General features: G+C 33.5%; 1 protein-coding gene across 6 annotated transcripts in view; it reads left to right on the top strand.

Annotated features, from left to right (window-relative positions):
- Nucleotides 1–25,114, top strand: part of LOC124359652 (cGMP-specific 3',5'-cyclic phosphodiesterase-like) — a 507,337-nt gene that overhangs the window by 463,946 nt on the left and 18,277 nt on the right. For all 6 annotated transcript variants that reach the window (XM_046812571.1, XM_046812573.1, XM_046812572.1 and 3 more), the window contains 6 exons: nt 9,550–9,668; nt 18,069–18,227; nt 21,138–21,227; nt 21,600–21,743; nt 23,356–23,427; nt 24,404–24,454. In XM_046812571.1, coding sequence (XP_046668527.1) covers nt 9,550–9,668; nt 18,069–18,227; nt 21,138–21,227; nt 21,600–21,743; nt 23,356–23,427; nt 24,404–24,454 — 635 coding nt within the window. The remainder of the gene's footprint in view (nt 1–9,549; nt 9,669–18,068; nt 18,228–21,137; nt 21,228–21,599; nt 21,744–23,355; nt 23,428–24,403; nt 24,455–25,114) is intronic.

Below are 25,114 nucleotides of genomic sequence, written 5' to 3'. Positions count from 1 at the left end.
AAAATAGTCGGATGCTTGAAGCTTCACCACTGTCAATGATCAGGTAATTAAGGACATTTAATGTACCTGATCAATATACAGTAAGTGTACCTTGCATTATAAATTGTTCAGTAGAAGTTCATGCTAACGTTGGTTCAAATCTGTCTCAGTAAAACTTCCAGGTCATCGATAGCGGTACACTTACTGATTATAGATAACAGGATACTACTTGCCATAATATATATATATATATATATATATATATATATATATATATATATATATATATATATATATATATATATATATATAGTGTACTCGTATAAATAAAGTTTAGAGGGGCTCCAACCCTACTTATATGTGTACATCCATCCCAACTTTGCCTAATATCCATCAAGAGTATCAAGCGTAGCGATTATAAATGCTTAAACAAGACAGAGAGGCACGACAAATGTGTAAATAATTAATTACACAACTTAGTGCAACTTGTATATTATAAATCTACCTGAAAATGTGTAATAACGTAGAATTCATAAAGGAAATAAACAGACATTGTACTATGCACTATACAAAAGAAACACTCAACAAAAATGCTATATTTGAGTGTTTAATTTAATTACATGTATTATATCTAAACATTATAGTCCTTTTTCAATTATGTGTGCGTAGATATTTTGAACGGCTTCAATAATATTTAAAAGAGCCATGGTGTTCTACATTTTTGGACATGTTAATTTCTAAGCATATGTCAATCCAATAATAATCCAGGATGGAGAGCTACTTCAATATAGTGACGATATGGCTCTCTGCTTTAAAGAACTAATCAGCAATTTTCATATTAAATTATTTATTTAGTTGAATATATGCATTCAATACTTTATTCGATTTAATAGGGAACCTAATCAGCATAACGAAATGTTATTGGGATTTGTCTCAAGAAGCAGGAACATGCAATGCGAACAGCTGTTTTCATGGACGATGTTTTTCACTAAAACAGACTCCCCAAGTTTTTAATGATGCAGTTGGTATGAGATCTGACCCGGAATGATTACCTCCACTGTTCTTTCCTCTAGTTTTACCTCTGATTACCCCTCGTGTAACACGACGAGGAATTGAAGACTGTTTTGACTATGTCCATTTAGTTTTTAATACTCGAGGGAAGGTAAACGGCATAAGAAATGGAATGGTTATTGAGATTACTACAAAGATTATTATAATCATTGGTAAATTGATTTTTATAAAGTCTTGTTAAAACATGTCCAGTGTACTTCAATTTCGGACTTATCCTTGTCTCTATATTAGAAGGTAATCATTTACTGCCAATAGTGCGACTGAATAATCTATAAACTTTTCTAGACAGTCAAACAAATTGAAATATTTCAGGCAAATCAAACCTTACGTAACATACCAACAGGTGTAAATACACCCTACTTTATGGATGAGTTCGTTATGGGTCTTTGGGACATTTTAAAATAAAAACAATAACAATCACCTATCTGATGGAACGAATTATTATACTATTATTAATTGTATGCACTGAATAAAGTCTTATGTAAAATTTGTACACTTTCTCTGACGGGAAAGTTAATGAAACTTTTAAAGATATCCAGTAAATAGAACTTTAACTTTCTGAACTACCACTCGTTGAGATTGTAATAATAGTATTACAATATTTTAAAAGCAACAAATCATTAAAATGAGTGTTGTTAAATTTAATTGGCAAAAAAGGAATACATCACAGCACGTATCGCTTAGCGGATTGTGTTGAGGTATCGTGTTATTTAAGCGCACAGCTCACTTCATTCTTGAAATGTCCGTGGACGGACAAACAGAATAAAAATTGTATATCCCCGTCATACGACAGAACAATTGTGCCAGCCTACTAAGTTATTGGCCTCAAAGACGTTCAGCCAAATCCGATGGATGGACATGCACTACCATCCATCTCAATGTTGCTTTTATAGAATTTAACTTTTACGCAAAACTTTAACTCCACAGACAGGTTCGTACAGAGAGAAAGATAGATAGACAGACAGACAAACAGGTCAAATATTTGAATTACATAAGCAGAAGCTTAATAATTCAAATATTTGTAATTCAAATAAGCTTGTCTCAAACATAATTTTTTACTCATGTTTGAGTGACTCGCCTTATTTAAATGTGATTGATGTTTAATGATTGTACATAATATCCACATTATTAGAGGCAAGGCGTTGGGTTTTATGAATAATCTTCTATTGAAAATGTATAAGTTACATTACATAAGACTAGTGACGATAGGAATGGAAGGATAATATTAATTAATTTTTTGCTTTAATTATTTGAAAGGGAAAAATTCATCGCCAATATTTGAGAAAACCTCTTATTATAAGCTTGAAGCTTACTGGCGGATTAATAGGATATTCAGGACAGTCACCCCCGCAGCAAGCAAGACCTACTGTTCAACTCTTCTACCCCAATTTCTCAACATTTGCGGTTAGTAATGTGGACATACAAGGGATTGCCCAGATGTAAGTGACACACTGTTTTTTCTGTACCCAGTGTACGAAGTTCTACTACTGTTAGGCATAAATCAGCCAGAAGTGAACCTCCTGAGGGAATGCCTAAATAATCAGTTCTACGGTCAGGAATAAATCAACCAGAAGTAAATCCTCCTGAGGGAATGTTTCCTCAAGGAGAAAACCTACCTTGAAAATAATGCCCAAATAATCAATACATTTAAAAATGTCTACTTTTTATCAATAGAGGTCAAAACTAACAACGTGGATTAAAATTTGTTTCTTACTACGATTAGTTATTTTTAAATTGTTGAAATGTTTGAATATTTTTTTAATTTTTAATTCTTATTAATTGTTTTACTACATTGTAATACAATCTATATATATATATATATATATATATATATATATATATATATATATATATATATATATATACTGGCAAAAGTATCGCTCCAACAAGTAAAATATTTTTTTTATAATAAAAAAGCGATTTAATAAATTATCAAATGGAATTGTGGTCGATTAGCAATCACGTTAAGTTTAATTATTGAATATTTTTATATTTTATTTCACAAAATTATAACAATTTTTTCCTTTCAGGGCAACCATCCCTTGGTTTTATTATTGTATTTTCAGAAACAACACGTATATTAGAATCAGTGTCATTGAAAAGAAGGAATTTTACAAAGCAGTTATAAATGGAACACGACAGATTCCTTTTCCCAGTTACAATTACAGAGTTAATGGCTGGTATAAACAGATCTCCTGATTGATGAGTAAACGTAGACACTGAGACTGTAATTTTGTTAAACTGTTAGGATATTTCTGAGCTCGTATTTCCTGCTACTCGATTTCACCAATACAGGCTAATACTATTTCCGTTTGCAAACCCATTATCCATACATTAACTTCTCCTTCCTTCTTCCTCTCCGATTCTCCCTCTCCCTTTCGCCCTCTTTGCTGTTTTAACAAGACAAATGAAGTGCTCTCTTGCCCTAATCCAATTAAATCTATTAGGGTTGCCTGGTTTGTCTTAAACTGCCTAAAGAGGATTTCAAATATTACCAAATACATATTGTGCAAACAAATATGGACATTGTAATACAGCTACAAGCAATGAAATTGATACTAAACTATGACTCATACAGCTTCCCACTTTGAGTCGTTAGTTGTAAGATTTTCAAGGCCTTTTCACAAATCTTAAACGCTAGAACGACGCCCCATCTTGAAGTCGGTAACAATTTTTAATGTATGCATATATCGACTCTTGTATAAAACTAAAGGTCTATTAAAAAAACAGATTAAAATCCCAAAACCCATTCTTCAGAAGGTTGTTTTAATAAAACGCAGGGGTACGCCACACCTTGGTGTCGCGCAACAGCCTTCGCTACGGTTGCTTACAACATTGCAAATCTATAGTTCATTTAATTCTCTAGATGTCCTGTGGACAGATAGAAGAACAGACAGAAAATACATTTCTATAGTCTTCCGACAGAAAAAAACGGAAATTCTCGCATAACTGTAATCTGTTTGTTTATAAATGTATTTATTCTGCTTTTTTTGTCATCATTACCATTACCCATAAGGCTAATGTAAAAATATACGCTAACACTCAGCCAAATCTCATGGAGTGAAATACACCATCATCGAGCTCAATGTTGCCTATATAATAATTAAACTTTATGCAAAGTGTTAAGCCATAGGTCAGTTCGTTTTCGAGATATCGACAGTCAGACAAAGAGACAGACAGACTTCTTTTATTTGGTGTTCTTATATATTAGTTATCCAGACTAATCACACATTAGCTAATACGTTTAAGGAAATAGTATTTTTCAATAATACAAATGTTATTCAATAAATTATAGAATGGAACAAATCTTACTTCGTCTATACTTTTTTAAAACTCATGAGAACAAGAAGTATGCTGATTATTGAAGTGCTGGCACAGACCATTTGTCCTTAAAAGCTTGCAGGGAATGTACCTTATAATAGTTTATTGTTGGCAGCAACAACGTAGCGACTGTGCAGGCATGGTGTTAATGGTGCCGCCCCATTCCTCTGCCGTCACCTTCATTCCTTTTGTTAGTGCAGGGGAAGTTGTTTTCTTCCATTTCTATAACATATTATTTTTGCTTTTGGATGTAAGTATTAGGAATTAAACAAACGAAATTACCATACATAAAATGAGGCCATAAAGTAAATATTTATATCAAATCCGAATTTGAATGCTGGTATAACAATTAACTCAGTCTTAATAACATATTTTAAGTTTTAAAATATTTTGATTACGAATCGTACGCTTGTTTTCTTCCCTTAACATATTAATGCTATCTTAGATAATTAATTTAACTTACACAGGCTATAGATATTATTGACAAACACACACACACACACACACACACACACACACACACACACACACACACACACACACACACACACACACACACACACACACACACACACACACACACAACATGTATATAAGATCTAAAATCTCATCATTCTCTGGATAGAGTTTATGTATTTAGCATTTCATTTAAATTAAACTCAAAGCACATCATCAATTTCCACCTTCAGCTAGTAGTCTTTGTGGATGGTGCCGTTTACGATGAAACTAAACCCACAAAGTTTCTTAGAATATTCTTTCTTGGTGTAGGACTGGAATGAACATGTTGAACAATCACTGGTATATTCCCTCACAGTATATGTGCCGCTCCTGGACATCTGTATGGTTTCCCAAATAAAGGTGACACATCGGTTCTTGCTTTATCCAGTGTAAATCAACTGAAGGTTAATTAATTAATCAGTACGTACAAGAAACTAATTCTCTGATTTCATACTTCTTCCCAAATGTTTCAACAGCAAATTCTTATTACCTTCTCTGCCAGATAACATAAACTTCTGCATAGATATTTTCAAACATACATAATTGTTGCCAACTTATGTCATTATATAAGCAAAACGCTCAGACACTATAAATTCATAAGAATTGAAAGCTGCTTCACCCCTCGATTCCAGGACTCTGACTCACAAGCCTTTAGTCTTAGATATTCAGTGTTTCGGAGATCTCTCTCAATCACCACACATTTTAAATTGGGCCTGTGATAATTTTTTTACAGAGGGAACGTATGTAACAGCTGTAGATCTAAACTACTCATATGTTTGTTCCGGTCATGTCTTAATTTATGATCTTTTAATGGGTTATTTATCTCAAGATCGATTGTACCGAAATGAAAATTCAATTTAAGCCCTAAAACATTGCATAACATGCGTTTCTGAGTTTTCGTGACCACTTATCTCACCACTGAAAAACCACAGGTTTAACGAAGATATAATATACAAAATGAGAAATCAAATAAGCTGAAAAGACAGTAAGAAATTCTCGTATTCTCTCTGGTCGAAGAAGGCAAAACTAATTAACTAATTGTATGTCTCTCACTAAGTTTCTTGTAAAACTGAAAATTACTTTCAGAAATATATAAAAATTAATTAAACACTCGTATGAAAATGTAAGCCTATGTCCATAAAATATAAATATTAAAAAACAAAGGAACAGTACCTGTATTTGTAATAACAATAATGTAAATAATATATATATTTGCTATAGGATTTTATTTAGCCTATATTTAACCAAAAATGTTGTAATCTCTCTTTTCCTTTCTATCCTCTTTTCCTCTTATATTTATTAAGGATACCAAATATAATAAACAATTAATGGAATTATATTCTGAAATGCGTCTTATCTGCATTGAAAATTTTACAGCTATTTCATAGAGGAATTATTTCATGTGTCTGACACAATGCCACGTTCTCCTTTGTGAAATTTATTAAACTTCAAAAACATAACAAATCAACAATTCACTCATTTCAGGATATAAATCTGAACACAGGATTATAATAAATTAATTAACATATTACGAGAATATCCAATGGACAATCACATAAAAAGTGTCATCTTCTAAATTGGACATCATATTAATGACATGGAAATTGTATTTTGAAATCTGTAATCAATGTATTATGTGGCGAACAACTTGTATGTAAATACGTACACGCTTTGACACACATCACTAAAGGCGCACGTGTGAAATAGCATTAATAAATTATGCAAATATTCTTTTTATCTTTCAGTTAAATACAATATGTGTTATTCACAGGTTCAAGTTTTTTTTACAACCATTTTCCATTGAATTGAATTTTTTTAAGTTTTGTTAGTTTTCATATATATACCTCTTTGCTGTATAGTAAATTTGATACTCTTGTCAAAATATGTCATCACCGAGTGGAAGAGTCATCACCATTCCATATTTTATCTGGCCAAACATTTTCATTAAAATTATACCTGTAGATTTTAAGATTTAAGAATCCTGTAACTCGAGTGAATGTTACAAATGCCATAATAGCTTATACTACTATAATAGCTTATTGCTACTATGTCATATATGCTGAAAAGATATGTTTCTATAACGCTTCGGTCAACAAACGGCGTTTTTGCAAAGTTGTCGCCTGAGGTTAGGGGGTTAAAGGCAGCAGTTACTAAGTATTAATGGGCAATCTGCGTACTCTTTGTGCCAGTTCCGGCCCACATCCTTTGGCCGTGGTATTAGAAATTAATTAATCTAACTCTCTTTATTTCCGATTACATGGCCAATTCTGTACTTACCAAATCGTTTATTACCTACCTTAAAATACCCACATTTCCTTGTTTATCAGATTTATATATTACAATTTTTCCTCCTTTTCATCTCTAATGTTGTATTAGGTACGTGTATGGTGTAAATTAAAATACACGATTATACATATTTATTTAAATATACTATAAAACCTCGATTAAAGTTACTATAAAGAGAAAATATCACACGTTAGGGACAGTTTATGTCACAACAAATCCTAAAGTATATCTAAAGCCAAGTATAAATGTTGCAATTAATTCTAAAATTTATTCCACTGTTTTTTAATTGATAACTTGTATACTAGAGTCAGTTTAACATATAATAAATATCCAGTTTTAGTATTAAATATAAGATAGTTTAATAAATTATTAGTAAATTGTATTATTATTATTATTTTTTTAATTTTTGTAATACTCGTATTATAAATTAGTAAGTCAGTCAGTTAAATAGACTAGCCGTATCACCTCACAATATAGTTGTTATGTACGAAAATAGAATACGTTCATATAGAATGTACGACCTTAATAAAAATGTAATTAATTTAATTGTAGTCATTGAATGATGCTATTTAGTTTAACACTTTGGCTAATTTGTGGCTCAATGTCTGATAATGCGAGTACCATCACACATCACAACTGCCACATATCGCTCGCTAGCGAACTTTGTTAATGAAAGAATATTATTTAAAATAAATCAAAAGTAATTCAGAAAGCTTAATTTGAATTTCAAAATTTAATTTTCTACTTCTGTTTGGAAATAGAGTGAGAGAGGTAGGGAGGGAGAGAGGGGGGAGAGAGATAGATTTTGTGTGTTATACCCTTGGACACAAAAAGAGGACCCTTGTCAAAGTTAATATCACAATGGAGATACGGAATTTTGTTTCCAGATATCGTCATAAAAGAAAAACATTCAGAGCTGCAGTTGAGATTGCAGAATAGGTACAGATCTTTCACAGTTATACATTAATTGACCCAGCTATTTCATGAATTATTCTTATATACCCAATTACATTTAAGTTATACATTAATGTAATGTTATTTCAGGAACATTAGAACGATTATACAGATTAAAGTATACGATGATACGATAAAGAAATAATCACGCCGAAGAGTTAAACAGTTAAGAGTTAAACACCCATTCCCTGTATAAGTGTGGTGAAATCCATTTGAAAATTGTCCATCAATGACTGATTATTATCTCTATAGTTGGCCAATTTCTTGGCGGGCAAATCACTTAACTTGGCTATAGAAGACCATGGGTTTTTCCAAATAAACACAATGTTAACTGTCGTATACATTCTGCGCCCTTACTTTTGACCGTAGTGTTATAGGAAATATTTTATTTTTAAGAACTTACTAATTAGCATTCAATCATACGTTTTTTCAGTTTTCATGTAAAGTCTATACTTATTGCTATTTAAATGAAAAAAACACAAAGAATTGGGATTTTTTCAGGATAATCCATAAAAATATCGAAAAAGAATTTTAAAAAATTAGCGTTTGGATGCATATTAATAATATTTTTGAAATAATACATCTCCCATTATTCTTCGACTAAAAATAAGTTCGAAAAAGTGCATGAGAGTTAACATTACTATTATAGCCGAATCAAAAATAACATCCCGAATTTTGCTAAAGATTTATTTCGAGTACTTAGTTAGTTGAAGACTCCACTCTTGAATTCTCGTGCTCGTGATTTTAGATCGTCTTCTGCAGTAACAACGCCTGGGTTTATTTTCTCCTGTCTGGTCTCTAAGCAGTGTTCGGGTATCTTTAACACTTTTTCGTCCTTTTCGTTTCTTTTCTTTCTTATTTGATAAACATCATATTTCCACCTGACGAAGAGGATAGACTTCAATCCTCTAAACGTTGTGTTATAAATTTTGTAATGTAATATAATAATATAACGATGGTAAATGTTCGAAACCCTATTATCCTTTAAAACTTTCCATCGCCATTAACAAACTTTAAGCAAAGCATAGTGAAGCACCCTACATTATATCTTAACCAAAAAGATAGCGCTGTGACTTGCATGATTGGATAAATTCAGATACGTTTTTCACGTTTAGCAATAATCAATTTGACAGGCCTTAAATCAACTCAGAAAATCACTGGCATTACTTAATAAGCTCCAGGTTAAATATCTAATCCTACTACCAAATAAAAAGTGTCTTTAAGCACCTTATAGGTTGGCCTACTAGTTATTTTTCTTTAATTTAACTGGTTTAGTGTTTTCTTGCTTCTATGAACATTATTCTAATATTACAATTACATGTGTTATTAGTTTTAGTGACTAGGTAAATATTATGAACACCCAAACTTATGTGATCTTCAATTTTGAAATGAAGTATTAAGTCTGCAACTTATATTGCTAATAAGACATTTATTTTATAGAACTAGATGAAGCTGTTCAGAAGGCAAAGGCGGAGGAGATCCGAATACCTTTCGGTGTAGGAGTGGCGGGCGCAGTGGCCCAGACCAAACAACCGGTCAACATCAAGAACGCTTATGAGGTAAATAAATGAAAAACTATATTATTGGGTTCAATATTTTAAAGTGTGGAGTATATTTTTTAGATCAGTCATTTGACAGTTGCTCTGTCTTTTTTTCATCCATAAATTAGTTTTCTATTGAATGCGCTATTGATATTTGATTTTAAGCCCCAAAAAAGGACGTTTTTCCACAAATTAACTCTAAGTGAATAAAATTGTAAGGTTAAATATTTCCTCTGATTTATGGTTTAAGGAGGCATTCCAAGCTAAACTCAACGAAATAAAAAATAATAACCATTTATTTTCTAGTAATTTATTTAGTTCTACATTCTTTCCTGATCATTTTCATATATCACGTCATTTTCATAATGAGCTAAATGGTAAAGGGGGTTTGAAATTTGATTTAAAACTCAATATTTACTACCTCTATAACAAAATTTAAAATGGTTAACATCAGTACATTGGGAGTCACGCCCTCCTCCCCCCTCAAAGCCAGGATGATGTTCGCTGTGGGGCGAACGCTATGTCTCCCAACTGGGTCAAAGAATGGTGAGCGTTTAACATTGTACCACATTAAATTAAAAATAAAATACTTTGTTGTAATAATCCCAAAATCATATATTGGAGTTTATATACACAATAATATGTATATATTATGTACATACATACATACATATATATATATATATATATATATACATTCATATATATATATATATATATACATTCATATATATATATATATATACATTCATATATAAGTTTGAATTCTGTATCTTAAGTGGTTTTTGAGTAGTAATTTTTTTCCCCAAAAAACACAAACAGACAGACAGACAGTAAACGGTACGTTTCCGGACCCATGTGCAATGGAGTTTTTTCCTTGTTTTGATGACCTGTATCAAGTCCTGAAATATTGCACACCTTTTATGAATCACCCTGTATATATATTGAAGTTTGTAATTCGTGATATAAGGCTACTATCAGAACTATATTTTAAAAAATAAAAAAGTAACACATTACCACTCAATAGTGTTTATTTCTGACACGTGTTTCGGCTACCATGACATGATTATATATAGGTATTATTAATCAATATTTAAAAATTACATCGACTATGTTAACCAATGTTTTAATTAATGGCCTCAACTACTTGTATTAATGACCTTGTATTATTGTAAACACGATTTCAACATTACGGTTTTCTTCTAAAGTGAGTTACATCTAAAAAAACTAAACACAACTTTAGGAAAATAAATTAATAGATAATAAATTCCGTGTTTCCTGTTTTCAAGAGGGTAAAGTGATGCCGTAAACCAAGTACGTGAAATAGTAGGAAAAAGATTAGTTGACTTTTCTTTCTGTTGTTACGGTTCTGTTACATTTTTTAATAAGTTCATGGTATTTTATATTAACTTTATACGTTTTGTTATTAACTGGTAAGTATAAATAGCTTTTTTCTATTTATTAAATATTATAGATGATTGTACTACGCTATATAAAAGCCGAGCTATATATATATATATAATTTCAATAAACATTGAATCACAAAAAGTACTTGCTCCGCCGGGAGCAATATATATATATATATATATATATATATATATATATATATATATATATATATATATATATATCGTACTCTACCCATAATTTTAATGAAACAATTAAATAAAAAGCATTTAAACCTGAAAACAAGACATAAATTTGTAATATGTGGGACTGAATTAATTATATCACATAGCGAAGCTAACCCCGGGATTCCGACGTAAATGGCTAAATGTTTAATTAATTGAACGTTTTTTAGAAAACTATTTATAGATTAATGAGAATTTAAATTATCCAGTTAGTCTGTTAATTGGCCAAAAGTGGAATGTCCTAGTTGTGTGAAAAATAATATTGCAACCAATTAATTGTTTCGTTAATGTGTGTGGCATATGTCAGAGCTAAACGGAGTAACTATACTATTTAAATACAGTTATATTCTATTTTACAATTATTATATTCCCTTAAAATATCAGCCATAATATTAATTGTGTTATAAAAGGAATTGACACGATTCTTCTTCAGATAACGTAATAATAATTTGTTGATTTTGTAACTTCAATAAAACAATGTAGTCAATCAAGTGGGGTCACTTTTAAAACGTCATATTATAAAACAAAATAACTTTTGTAATGAAAATTGCATCTTTAAAACAATAGAATATATAAATAGTCTATTGAAAAATTCTGTAATTTCCTTCAGTAAACAAAACAGAAGCCGCAATAGGAATGTTGAGAACATCGCTTGTTTCCCCGATGACTTGGTGTACATCTTGGACACGATAAATGATGACTCTGACCTGATAGGAGTAAAGACTTATGTGGCCTATATTGTAAACAGAAAGGTACATATTAGTGTGTTAGCTTATAACACAATATTGAGAGCATCGCTTGTCATTTTCTCCGATGACCTAGTCTTTGTCTAATACACCCTTGACACGATCAATCTTGACTCTGGCCTGATAGGAGTAAAAACTTATGTGGCCTATATTGTAAACAGCAAGGTACATATTAGTGTGTTAGCTTATAACACAATATTGAGAGCATCGCTTGTCATTTTCTCCGATGACCTAGTGTTTGTCTAATACACCCTTGACACGATAAATCTTGACTCTGGCCTGATAGGAGTAAAAACTTATGTGGCCTATATTGTAAACAGCAAGGTACATATTAGTGTGTTAGCTTATAACACAATATTGAGAGCATCGCTTGTCATTTTCTCCGATGACCTAGTGTTTGTCTAATACACCCTTGACACGATAAATCTTGACTCTGGCCTGATAGGAGTAAAAACTTATGTGGCCTATATTGTAAACAGCAAGGTACATATTAGTGTGTTAGCTTATAACACAATATTGGGAGCAACGCTTGTCATTTTCTCCGATGACCTAGTGTTTGTCTAATACACCCTTGACACGATAAATCTTGACTCTGGCCTGATAGGAGTAAAAACTTATGTGGCCTATATTGTAAACAGCAAGGTACATATTAGTGTGTTAGCTTATAACACAATATTGAGAGCATCGCTTGTCATTTTCTCCGATGACCTAGTGTTTGTCTAATACACCCTTGACACGATAAATCTTGACTCTGGCCTGATAGGAGTAAAAACTTATGTGGCCTATATTGTAAACAGCAAGGTACATATTAGTGTGTTAGCTTATAACACAATATTGAGAGCATCGCTTGTCATTTTCTCCGATGACCTAGTGTTTGTCTAATACACCCTTGACACGATAAATCTTGACTCTGGCCTGATAGGAGTAAACACTTCATGTGGCCTATATTGTAAACAGCAAGGTACATATTAGTGTGTTAGCTTATAACACAATATTGAGAGCATCGCTTGTCATTTTCTCCGATGACCTAGTGTTTGTCTAATACACCCTTGACACGATAAATCTTGACTCTGGCCTGATAGGAGTAAAAACTTATGTGGCCTATATTGTAAACAGCAAGGTACATATTAGTGTGTTAGCTTATAACACAATATTGGGAGCAACGCTTGTCATTTTCTCCGATGACCTAGTGTTTGTCTAATACACCCTTGACACGATAAATCTTGACTCTGGCCTGATAGGAGTAAAAACTTCATGTGGCCTATATTGTAAACAGCAAGGTACGTACATATTAGTGTGTTAGCTTATAACACAATATTGAGAGCATCGCTTGTCATTTTCTCCGATGACCTAGTGTTTGTCTAATACACCCTTGACACGATAAATCTTGACTCTGGCCTGATAGGAGTAAACACTTCATGTGGCCTATATTGTAAACAGCAAGGTACATATTAGTGTGTTAGCTTATAACACAATATTGAGAGCATCGCTTGTCATTTTCTCCGATGACCTAGTGTTTGTCTAATACACCCTTGACACGATAAATCTTGACTCTGGCCTGATAGGAGTAAACACTTCATGTGGCCTATATTGTAAACAGCAAGGTACATATTAGTGTGTTAGCTTATAACACAATATTGGGAGCAACGCTTGTCATTTTCTCCGATGACCTAGTGTTTGTCTAATACACCCTTGACACGATAAATCTTGACTCTGGCCTGATAGGAGTAAAAACTTCATGTGGCCTATATTGTAAACAGCAAGGTACATATTAGTGTGTTAGCTTATAACACAATATTGAGAGCATCGCTTGTCATTTTCTCCGATGACCTAGTGTTTGTCTAATACACCCTTGACACGATAAATCTTGACTCTGGCCTGATAGGAGTAAACACTTCATGTGGCCTATATTGTAAACAGCAAGGTACATATTAGTGTGTTAGCTTATAACACAATATTGGGAGCAACGCTTGTCATTTTCTCCGATGACCTAGTGTTTGTCTAATACACCCTTGACACGATAAATCTTGACTCTGGCCTGATAGGAGTAAACACTTCATGTGGCCTATATTGTAAACAGCAAGGTACATATTAGTGTGTTAACTTATAACACAATATTGGGAGCAACGCTTGTCATTTTCTCCGATGACCTGGTGTTTGTCTAATACACCCTTGAACACGATAAATCTTGACTTTGGCCTGATAGGAGTAAAAACTTATGTGGCCTATATTGCACACAGCAAGGTACCGTACATATTAGTGTGTTAACTTATAAGACAATATTAAGAGCATCGCTTGTCATTTTCTCCGATGACCTGGTGTTTATACAATACACCCTTGACACGATAAATCTTGACTCTGGCCTGATAGGAGTAAACACTTCATGTGGCCTATATTGTACACAGCAAGGTACATATTAGTGTGTTAGCTTATAACACAATATTGAGAGCATCGCTTGTCATTTTCTCCGATGACCTAGTGTTTGTCTAATACACCCTTGACACGATAAATCTTGACTCTGGCCTGATAGGAGTAAAAACTTATGTGGCCTATATTGTAAACAGCAAGGTACATATTAGTGTGTTAGCTTATAACACAATATTGAGAGCATCGCTTGTCATTTTCTCCGATGACCTAGTGTTTGTCTAATACACCCTTGACACGATAAATCTTGACTCTGGCCTGATAGGAGTAAACACTTCATGTGGCCTATATTGTAAACAGCAAGGTACATATTAGTGTGTTAGCTTATAACACAATATTGGGAGCAACGCTTGTCATTTTCTCCGATGACCTGGTGTTTGTCTAATACACCCTTGACACGATAAATCTTGACTCTGGCCTGATAGGAGTAAACACTTCATGTGGCCTATATTGTAAACAGCAAGGTACATATTAGTGTGTTAGCTTATAACACAATATTGGGAGCAACGCTTGTCATTTTCTCCGATGACCTGGTGTTTGTCTAATACACCCTTAACACGATAAATCTTGACTTTGGCCTGATAGGAGTAAAAACTTATGTGGCCTATATTGCACACAGCAAGGTACCGTACATATTAGTGTGTTAACTTATAAGACAATATTAAGAGCATCGCTTGTCATTTTCTCCGATGACCTGGTGTTTATACAATACACCCTTGACACGATAAATCTTGACTCTGGCCTGATAGGAGTAAACACTTCATGTGGCCTATATTGTACACAGCAAGGTACATATTAGTGTGTTAACTTACAACACAATATTGGGAGCAACGCTTGTCATTTTCTCCGATGACCTGGTGTTTATCCAATACACCCTTGACACGATAAATCTTGACTCTGGCCTGATAGGAGTAAACACTTCATGTGGCCTATATTGTACACAGCAAGGTACATATTAGTGTGTTAACTTACAACACAATATTGGGAGCAACGCTTGTCATTTTCTCCGATGATCTGGTGTTTATCCAATACACCCTTGACACGATAAATCTTGACTCTGGCCTGATAGGAGTAAACACTTCATGTGGCCTATATTGCACACAGCAAGGTACCGTACATATTAGTGCGTTAACTTATAACACAATATTGAGAGCATCGCTTGTCATTTTCTCCGATGACCTGGTGTTTATCCAATACACCCTTGACACGATAAATCTTGACTCTGGCCTGATAGGAGTAAACACTTCATGTGGCCTTTATTGTACACAGCAAGGTATATATTAGTGTGTTAACTTATAACACAATATTGAGAGCATCGCTTGTCATTTTCTCCGATGACCTGGTGTTTATCCAATACACCCTTGACACGATAAATCTTGACTCTGGCCTGATAGTCATACTGTGATACTGACTCAGTCGTAGTTGGTCAGTAGACGAATGAAGACGTATTGTGACCTGTATTCCGTAGTTCAGTTATAACGATTAGTGTTTTGTATAGTTTTTTATTAAGTGCATGGTTATAGAGTTAGTGAAGTTGACAAACAACATGGTGGTCTGACCTAAGCATGACACAACGCTTTGGTAAGATTCGTTTATTTTATTCTACTTTGTAATTATGTATTAGGTTAGTTATTTACCTGAAGAAGAGATCGATTGCAGATCTCGAAACGTAGTGTTACTGATTTCTTCTTTTACTGAACGATGGCAAATGTCCGGAAAATACTGTTTCTTTAACAGGAGTTAAATTAAAAAGTTTTTTTTTCATCAAAAAATATAAACAAAATTATTTTTAAGCAATAACTGTCAGTTTTTATGCCGGAAAGAACGAAAAATGTACCGGCTTTGTACAATTTTAAACGAAACTACGACTTTCAAAAATCAAACTCGAAAATTTGTGATCCGATTAAGATCCAAGTTTTTATAGAAAGTAAGTAGAAATATACAGTTTTTGAGTATGTACTTATAGAATAAAATAATTAGTTATTAAATTACTATCTTAACATTACTTCTTTGATTTTCTTATTTTTTATCAACATTAGTCATGTTATGGAGCTCTAAATTACTTTGGACATAATATTTTAAGTACTATTTAAAACGTTACATTTTGAAGATATTTTTAAGTGAGCAGCTTTTGTTTAACCAGGCCATCTCATGATCATTTGAGCGCGCAAACTGCGGAATGTCTATCTTAGTTGCCACTATCGGATTATTTTATTTCATAACCAATAACTTGTTAAGAAAAAATCTTTTTAATAATAACGAGTTTGCGACTCAATTATTAATTATTACATAATTTATTACACTATTAAGTCTCATTCTTTTTATACAATTCCAGTATTTGTCGCAATTAGTTTGTATAGATCACGTGATTAGTTTGCTTTATCTCTGTTGCAAGTTTGTTAATAATAGACTAAGATATAGAGCAGCCATGCAAAAAGTCGGTAGTTTGTAATAAGCGAAGATACTACGCATTACATAATAAAAATTTAATGAATATAAATTACTGATTGCTACAATAATGATGTTGGTCGGAATGAAAATTATTGACAGTAATTTATTTCATCTCTCTTGTAATTTCCTGTTCCAATGACCATTTCATTATAAACGTTTCAGTGAAATAAATATCAATATTTAGCCAGTTATCCTATTTATAAACATTAATACAAAGGACAATTTTAACTATTTCAATTCTTTATTTCTTTTCTAGCTGATTGCAAACAATTAATAATATTTTATAGAATATATTGAATATTATATAATCAATTTCAATAATATATTTTACGCATTTATACATGCATCCCCTTCCTCTCACACATATGTTCGTTCCTGTTCCAGACCCAGTTTAATTGTCCAAAACACCGTTCTTTGGAACTAACAGAAGCCACTGGTTCAATATGTTATGTGTTCATCTTCACGACAAGCTATTTTATCCTCTTTGGCCCTGTATATGTCAGGGCAACAGAGACCTGCCACCATCCACAACTAACGAGTACAGTCATTCCATACTAGAGGCTGAAGAATGAAAGGCTATTTCTCCATTCCTAACCAATAAAAATTTAAAGTATTCTCTGTCCAGAGTGAAGAGCCCTAGTCACAGAAAATTTTCATGTTTGTAAAACCAAACTGGGCTGTGACTAACCTGAATGCGTTTAGTACTACGCCATAGGCAACATTATCTAACCCTCCTGCTTTGCTATAATAGGTTGTACACAGTAATGTTAAATTTACAGATTCAAGAACCCGTTTTCTCTATTTATAAAAATTAAGTAGCATCTACAGATATTTTCTGATTTTTACGGTTGGACATTTACAAACAAACCACTGAAGTTGATTTAGTGTAATTAAACTTACGGAGAAGGTAGGTTACCTACTCTTAAAATGTTGACTGTGGCAGATATTAAGACAAATAATATCACGGCATATTCGAATCACTCAGTATAATTAATCATTGAGGGTGTTAATCTTCTATGACAAGCCACACTAAGGAAGTCACATTTTGATCTTGATTGTCTGTAAGTCCTACCAGATCTCCTTTCTACCTTCTTTTAACTCTTTTAGAAACAAAGAACACTATTTCGTCAATTAATATGTATACTGAGTGTTACATTGGTTTACAGGATCCTAGGTTCAACAGTGAGATAGATATGAGGACCGGTTACAAGACGAGGCTGATCCTGTGTGTGCCGATCTGTAATTATGAGGGAGACGTCATCGGCGTGGCTCAGATCATCAACAAGACTGACTCCACCAATGAGTTCACGGAGAGAGATGTCGAGGTAAGTTCAATAGTATCCTGAGTGATCGACATAATAGCGATTACTGATAATTATGGAGAAGACGCCATCGACGTGGCTCAGATCATCAACAAGACTAACTCCACCAATGAGTTCACGGAGAGAGATGTCGAGGTAAGTTCAATAGTATCCTGAGTGATCGACATAATAGCGATTACTGATAATTATGGAGAAGACGCCATCGACGTGGCTCAGATCATCAACAAGACTGACTCCACCAATGAGTTCACGGAGAGAGATGTCGAGGTAAGTTCAATAGTATCCTGAGTGATCGACATAATAGCGATTACTGATAATTATGGAGAAGACGCCATCGACGTGGCTCAGATCATCAACAAGACTGACTCCACCAACGAGTTCACGGAGAGAGATGTCGAGGTAAGTTCAATAGTATCCTGAGTGATCGACATAATAGCGATTACTGATAATTATGGAGAAGACGCCATCGACGTGGCTCAGATCATCAACAAGACTGACTCCACCAATGAGTTCACGGAGAGAGATGTCGAGGTAAGTTCAATAGTATCCTGAGTGATCGACATAATAGCGATTACTGATAATTATGGAGAAGACGCCATCGACGTGGCTCAGATCATCAACAAGACTAACTCCACCAATGAGTTCACGGAGAGAGATGTCGAGGTAAGTTCAATAGTATCCTGAGTGATCGACATAATAGCGATTACTGATAATTATGGAGAAGACGCCATCGACGTGGCTCAGATCATCAACAAGACTGACTCCACCAACGAGTTCACGGTGTGAGATGTAGAGGTAAGTTCAATAGTATCCTGAGTGATCGACATAATAGCGATTACTGATAATTATGGAGAAGACGCCATCGACGTGGCTCAGATCATCAACAAGACTGACTCCACCAACGAGTTCACGGTGTGAGATGTCGAGGTAAGTTCAATAGTATCCTGAGTGATCGACATAATAGCGATTACTGATAATTATGGAGAAGACGCCATCGACGTGGCTCAGATCATCAACAAGACTGACTCCACCAACGAGTTCACGGTGTGAGATGTCGAGGTAAGTTCAATAGTATCCTGAGTGATCGACATAATAGCGATTACTGATAATTATGGAGAAGACGCCATCGACGTGGCTCAGATCATCAACAAGACTAACTCCACCAACGAGTTCACGGTGAGAGTTGTCGAGGTAAAAGTATCCTGAGTGATCGACATAATAGCGATTACTGATTATTATGGAGAATACATCATCGGCGTGGCTCAGATCATCAACAAGACTGACTCCACCAACGAGTTCACGGTGTGAGATGTCGTGGTAAGTTCAATAGTATCCTGAGTGATCGACATAATAGCGATTACTGATAATTATGGAGAAGACGTCATCGGCGTGGCTCAGATCAACAACAAGACTAACTCCACCAACGAGTTCACGGAGAGACATGTCTAGGTAAATACGATATTATCCTGATTAAGTAAGTGACATACTAGCCATTAATGAAAACAAATTTTGGTCAGTTATATATAGCGAATATGATTGGCTATATGTAATTGAATACTAAAAGGCTGAGCGTCAGCGAATGGCTGTAAGAATTTAATTTCTCTTTGTCTATCCACACTATATCATACGTCTGTATTTAATAAAGTATCGACTCTGACGTAAATAGTTTCAATATTTCTAAATCTTGGAGACTACACTTGAATTTTGAGTGAAGTTGTCTTGCAGTTCGATACCTGGGATTCGTCCAATTAGCCCTTTAAATTAGACTTTCAGTGATTCTGAAGTGGCTATCTTTCAATGAGTCAGGATTTCTTGAAATGCCGTTTAAACGGATGTTGATAACGATTCTCTTGTCATAGGAGGTAACTTATAATTATCAGTAACAGCTAGTAGTCTGTGTTTCCAAATTTTCTCCAAACACGTTCATGCTCCTAAGTTGGTAGATTAATTTTTGGCTGAGCATTATCAAAGCCTTTCATTCAGAGGGCTGGCATAAAATCTATCGTCTATTTGTCTAACCGTAAGATATCCTGAGTAAGAATTCAGCTATGGATTTCATGTTTTGCATAAAACTTAATTTCTACATAGGCAAAGTCAAATTTGATCATGATGCGTGTCCCTCAACGGGGTGTCTATACTGCCCTTAATATAGCACCTAATCTTATTTTTTTAATTATCTTAGTGATGTATATATCTTGACTAAATTCATTAATTTATGTAATGATTTTAAACAGATTTAAACAACAGACAAGTGAAATTACCATTTTTATAACTTAAAACTTACAAATGGCAATCTTACACTAAAATAATAACATTTCGTTATTGGTTAAGCTGATTTCTTCCCATGTGTATCTCTGACGGGTGGAACTTTTATTTGGGATGGTAATAACGTTCAACACACTGGAGTTTCAATGTAATTTGAGAAGATAGTTTATTTGGGATTAGAGCCACTCGTTACCATGCAACTTTAATTACGGTTGGTCTTTTAAGCCCAAAGATAAACTTCCACTAACCGAGTACAATAATAGAGCAATGCAATTACATTGCTACCTCCATATTTATATGTGGAAGCGAGGACCATTTATATGTCGGGAAGGTTTTTAAATTGTTAAAACTATACTCATTTAAACATTTTTATTTTTATAATTATGCAAATTTATATATTTGGAAATACATGCTGGCCAGTTAGTTCAGTGTTTTGATAAATATGTGTAGTGCTTTTTAAAATATAACAAATTTTCAGTAATTAAAATATCACAATAAAGAACTAAAGGACGATGGATGAAGTTAACTAAAGGACGATTATATAGAGTTGGGATTGGATTTACTCAAGGCCATCATGAATATTTTATTTTTGTTATTTACATTGTTCCTGCGGCAACATGATGCTACTCGTATTCTTAAATGTTTTAGGTCTTTCAGAGGTACTTGACATTTTGCGGAATCAGTATCCAGAACGCCCAGTTATTTGAGATGTCTGTTCAAGAGTACCGAAGAAACCAGGTAGAGTACAATTCCTCTATATTTATTTAGTTTGGTGTTCAGAGTATACCAGTGATAAATGCACAGCATAATAACCTTTCAAACGATCACTGTGGTATCAAGCTAAAACTCAGATGATTGCATGTTTAAGTAGCCGCACTTAGTTCTATATCACTAATAAGCGCTGGTATAATTCATGTTCTGTTCGAAGTACATTTTATTTTTGTTTTCGATCATGTACTGTATCAAATCCGCTTTATCAGATTAATGAGATCGTCGCATGGGTCGATGACTCATGAAACACGCAGAATGTGGTTAACAAGAATTTACCTATCCTTTAAGTTTCATTGTTGATTTCTTTACCAAAATTAACTTCTTTATGTTGTTCCACAGATCCTGTTGAACCTGGCGAGGAGCATCTTCGAGGAGCAGAATAATCTGGAGTGTCTGGTAACCAAGATCATGACTGAAGCCCGAGATCTCCTCAAATGTGAACGCTGCGCCGTCTTTTTGCTCGACTCTGACTGTTGCGAGAAGGTGATCTGTCATCTTGTTTTTTATCTTATATCCTTAATTATCCTTAGAGAGACAATGGAGGTTGCCTCAGAAGGCTACGTCGCGATGGCTTCCATCCTCAACATTGTCCTTTATCAGTAGGCCTTGATTTATATAAATAAAATAACAATTTGGTATACACTTCCAGAGGATCCAGTTCCCTCCACAAATTACTACTCTCCCAATTCATCCTGTCCTGGTCCCCGCAGCCCGTGTGAGGAGTGTGAGTATCCGAACTGTCTTGGAACGTTTACGACTGACAGGCAGAATGTTCAAGTTGACTGGTTTATTCGGATTTCAGGAATTAGACGGTTTAGAGGTGGAAGTGATAATTGAGTCTGGAAGAGACTTTTTAATGAGAGTAAAGAGGCTATGTTATCGCAAAGGAATGATTTTAATTTCTAAATCGACGTTTGTTGACATTCTCCTGGTTCTTCTGATGCAATTATAAGTGCCCTGAGTACGTCTACCAGTTAATTCACAGTTCATTTTATAATTATTGTGTTGTATGTTAAATTAAAGTAAAAATAACTCTTCAAATTGCCAAACGTTACATTGAACTTCAATTAAATGGAAGTAAAACTGGCAAAAAATGCAACGTTGTAAATAATTTATGTTATCTATTAAGAAATAGCAAGCTGGAAACGACAAGAAAGTATACTTCCATTAATCTCAGCCAAACCTTCTCTATGCTTTCTCTAGGAAGTCGCGAAATACTTAATATAAAAATAAACCAAACTTATTAATGCACAGTTAACTAATAAGACTTTTAAAATGGCAATATTTTATTTGCATGGATTGTGTTCTTAATTAGAAAATAAACAAAACCTACCAATAATTCTGAATATAATGAAAGCGTATCAAAACTAAACACGCACTCCATTTTAGTGATAAGCCGGTTAGTTGGGATACCAAACGCCTAAGCGAAAAACGCCTGTTAGGAAAACTGCACTAATCAAGCAGTATTATATGGGTCGTTGAATCAACCTTCACCTCTACATTTTATGTACTTTACTGCTATTGCTTAGGAATGTGAGTTGTTATTCTTCGAATAATTAATTATTGGTTATAGTCTAAACCTTGTTAATTCACGACGTATTGGGAATTTGTCACTAATTCCGTCATGAATAGCTGGGCTCGTTAAGTGTGGTGCAATTTACATTCCAATGTCAAACGCAATATCGTATGTTTGAGTTATAGAAAACAGAACAATCAATTTCAATTAAAGATATCAAAGCAACAGTGTGTTCACTTAGAAATATTAAAGTGTTCAAATAATTGTTTCTACTGTCTTCGGTATAAAACGAACTGAAAACCAACTATTTGATCTATAAATTGTGTTAAATGATTGCATTTGGTACAATTCAGAACTTGTTCCAATGAAAAATTAAATACTCACATTGAACTTTCAATAAATTGATTTATGGTTTTTCATATTCTTGCTATAATTGTTTGAAAACACGTTTGTAACCTTTGAAAGGATTTCAGACCAACAACGCACATTTAGATTATAGCATAAATGAGGTTGGGGCTAGCCATGTGTATAAACCTCTTCCTTCTAAATTCACTGATTAATTTGCTTACCTTGATGCAGAGCCATCTGGAGAACATAGTGGAGAGGCCAGGCCGTGTTCTGGCAGAGCGGAAACCGCTTTGCAGGAGAGAAGTGAGTGATTTTAATTACTTTACATTGCTTATGTAATGAAATTTCACAACAATGATATGCCATAACTAAAATTTGCAATAGCATGATCAATATTGATAACTAGCAGTTACCTGCCGCTTGGCACGTAATATCGTTTTGAAAAACAAAGATACCATGATGATATTCCTTTAAATGCTTATTCCAAACAATCTGGAGATATTTTATAATCACTAAATGATCGTCACTCTTGATTCATTTTCATTTTAAATTTAAAAAATGGAGTCCATCTATGAGTGACATTGTTTTCTTACAAGTACAAGTGAAATCTCCCTAATTTCTCTTCAATATTCCATGATATTCTATTCAATAGCTCCAACGATTTTAGTAAGAAATGAACTATTTTAGGTCAGTGTGGAGATATCCTAAGTTTAAATTGAGACTTTTCATTTTAACACAATTATGATGGAATAAATTATGGCATTTTACTGTTGTTGATTAAAATCCCAATAAAACAAACCCATACAAAGAAAAGTTTCTGCATGCTACATGATATTTGTAAAGTGTAACCGATTTTGACAAATTTAATAGCAACAAACATTTAATATTACTGATTAAATGTGTATAAATTATTATTCTTGACTTTGACAGGTGATTAAAACTCACATACTTATATGTTGATCAAGCCAATTCCGTAAATATAATGTATAATGGAGTGTTAAGGGAATTTTAAAGACCAGTTGGGCGTTGCCCCGAGGTATTTTTGAAATAATAATATGCCTAACCAGTGACCCAAAGAAGTTCTTTGTAAAATTTCAGTACAGTCGGTCCAGTAGTGTTTACATGATACTCAATGACACACACAAACCAATAACCATTACATTTTTATACAAAAGTATAGATTGATAAGTACATTATGTTTCATTTTTTGTAAAAGTGCGTGTTGTTGTTCTTACATCATAGCAGATAATGTAGTTAATTTTATTATTTTCTTTTCCAGAGCAATAACGTAAACGTTGAAGACATCATAACACAAAAAGGCAATGAAAAGGTATTTTTGTTTAGTTGCTTTTTATGAACTGATCATGCTTTTTCATTCTTATTTTAAAAAAATATATATTTATAATAATAAAATAAAATATAATTAATTAATTAATATATTTAAAAATATATACACATAGTATGTTAATACCCTTAATAAAAATATCTGCGATTTGCACCTTAAGTTAATAATTATAGACAGACGAAAGAAGGGTGGGGTAGGCCATTCTTTGTTTTCTCTATCAGGTCAAGGGATACGGGAGAGTATGAACTAAGAAACTGAATTCCAACAGAAAATGAGGCTCTTTAGACCCACGTTCAATGTGGAGACAAAATTCCGAGTTATATAAAAAGTATTAGTATACGCAGAAAAAAAATTGTTTTTTTTATAGCGAAGCTTACCTAAAGGAGATGAAAAGAATTTATTTCTGTCTGACTGCCTACCTATTTGTCCGCACTATATCTCAAGACTTTATATCGTGCATGAAACTTCATTTTTACACGAGGAATACTGAGTTCGATGATGGTACATCTCATTCCATGTGATTTGGCAGAGCATTAGCGAATATTTTTATTGGTCTTGTGTGGGTAACCATCATGGTAACGAGAAAAGAGGAGAAAAAATAAGTTTGTAAACAAACTCAGTACACTCCTGAGATATTATCAAATT

This window comes from Homalodisca vitripennis, chromosome 4 (genome assembly GCF_021130785.1).
Source record: "Homalodisca vitripennis isolate AUS2020 chromosome 4, UT_GWSS_2.1, whole genome shotgun sequence".
Classification (NCBI taxonomy): domain Eukaryota; kingdom Metazoa; phylum Arthropoda; class Insecta; order Hemiptera; family Cicadellidae; genus Homalodisca; species Homalodisca vitripennis.
The sequence above is the reverse complement of the archived record's forward strand: the minus strand, read 5'-3'. Positions and strand labels throughout refer to the sequence as shown.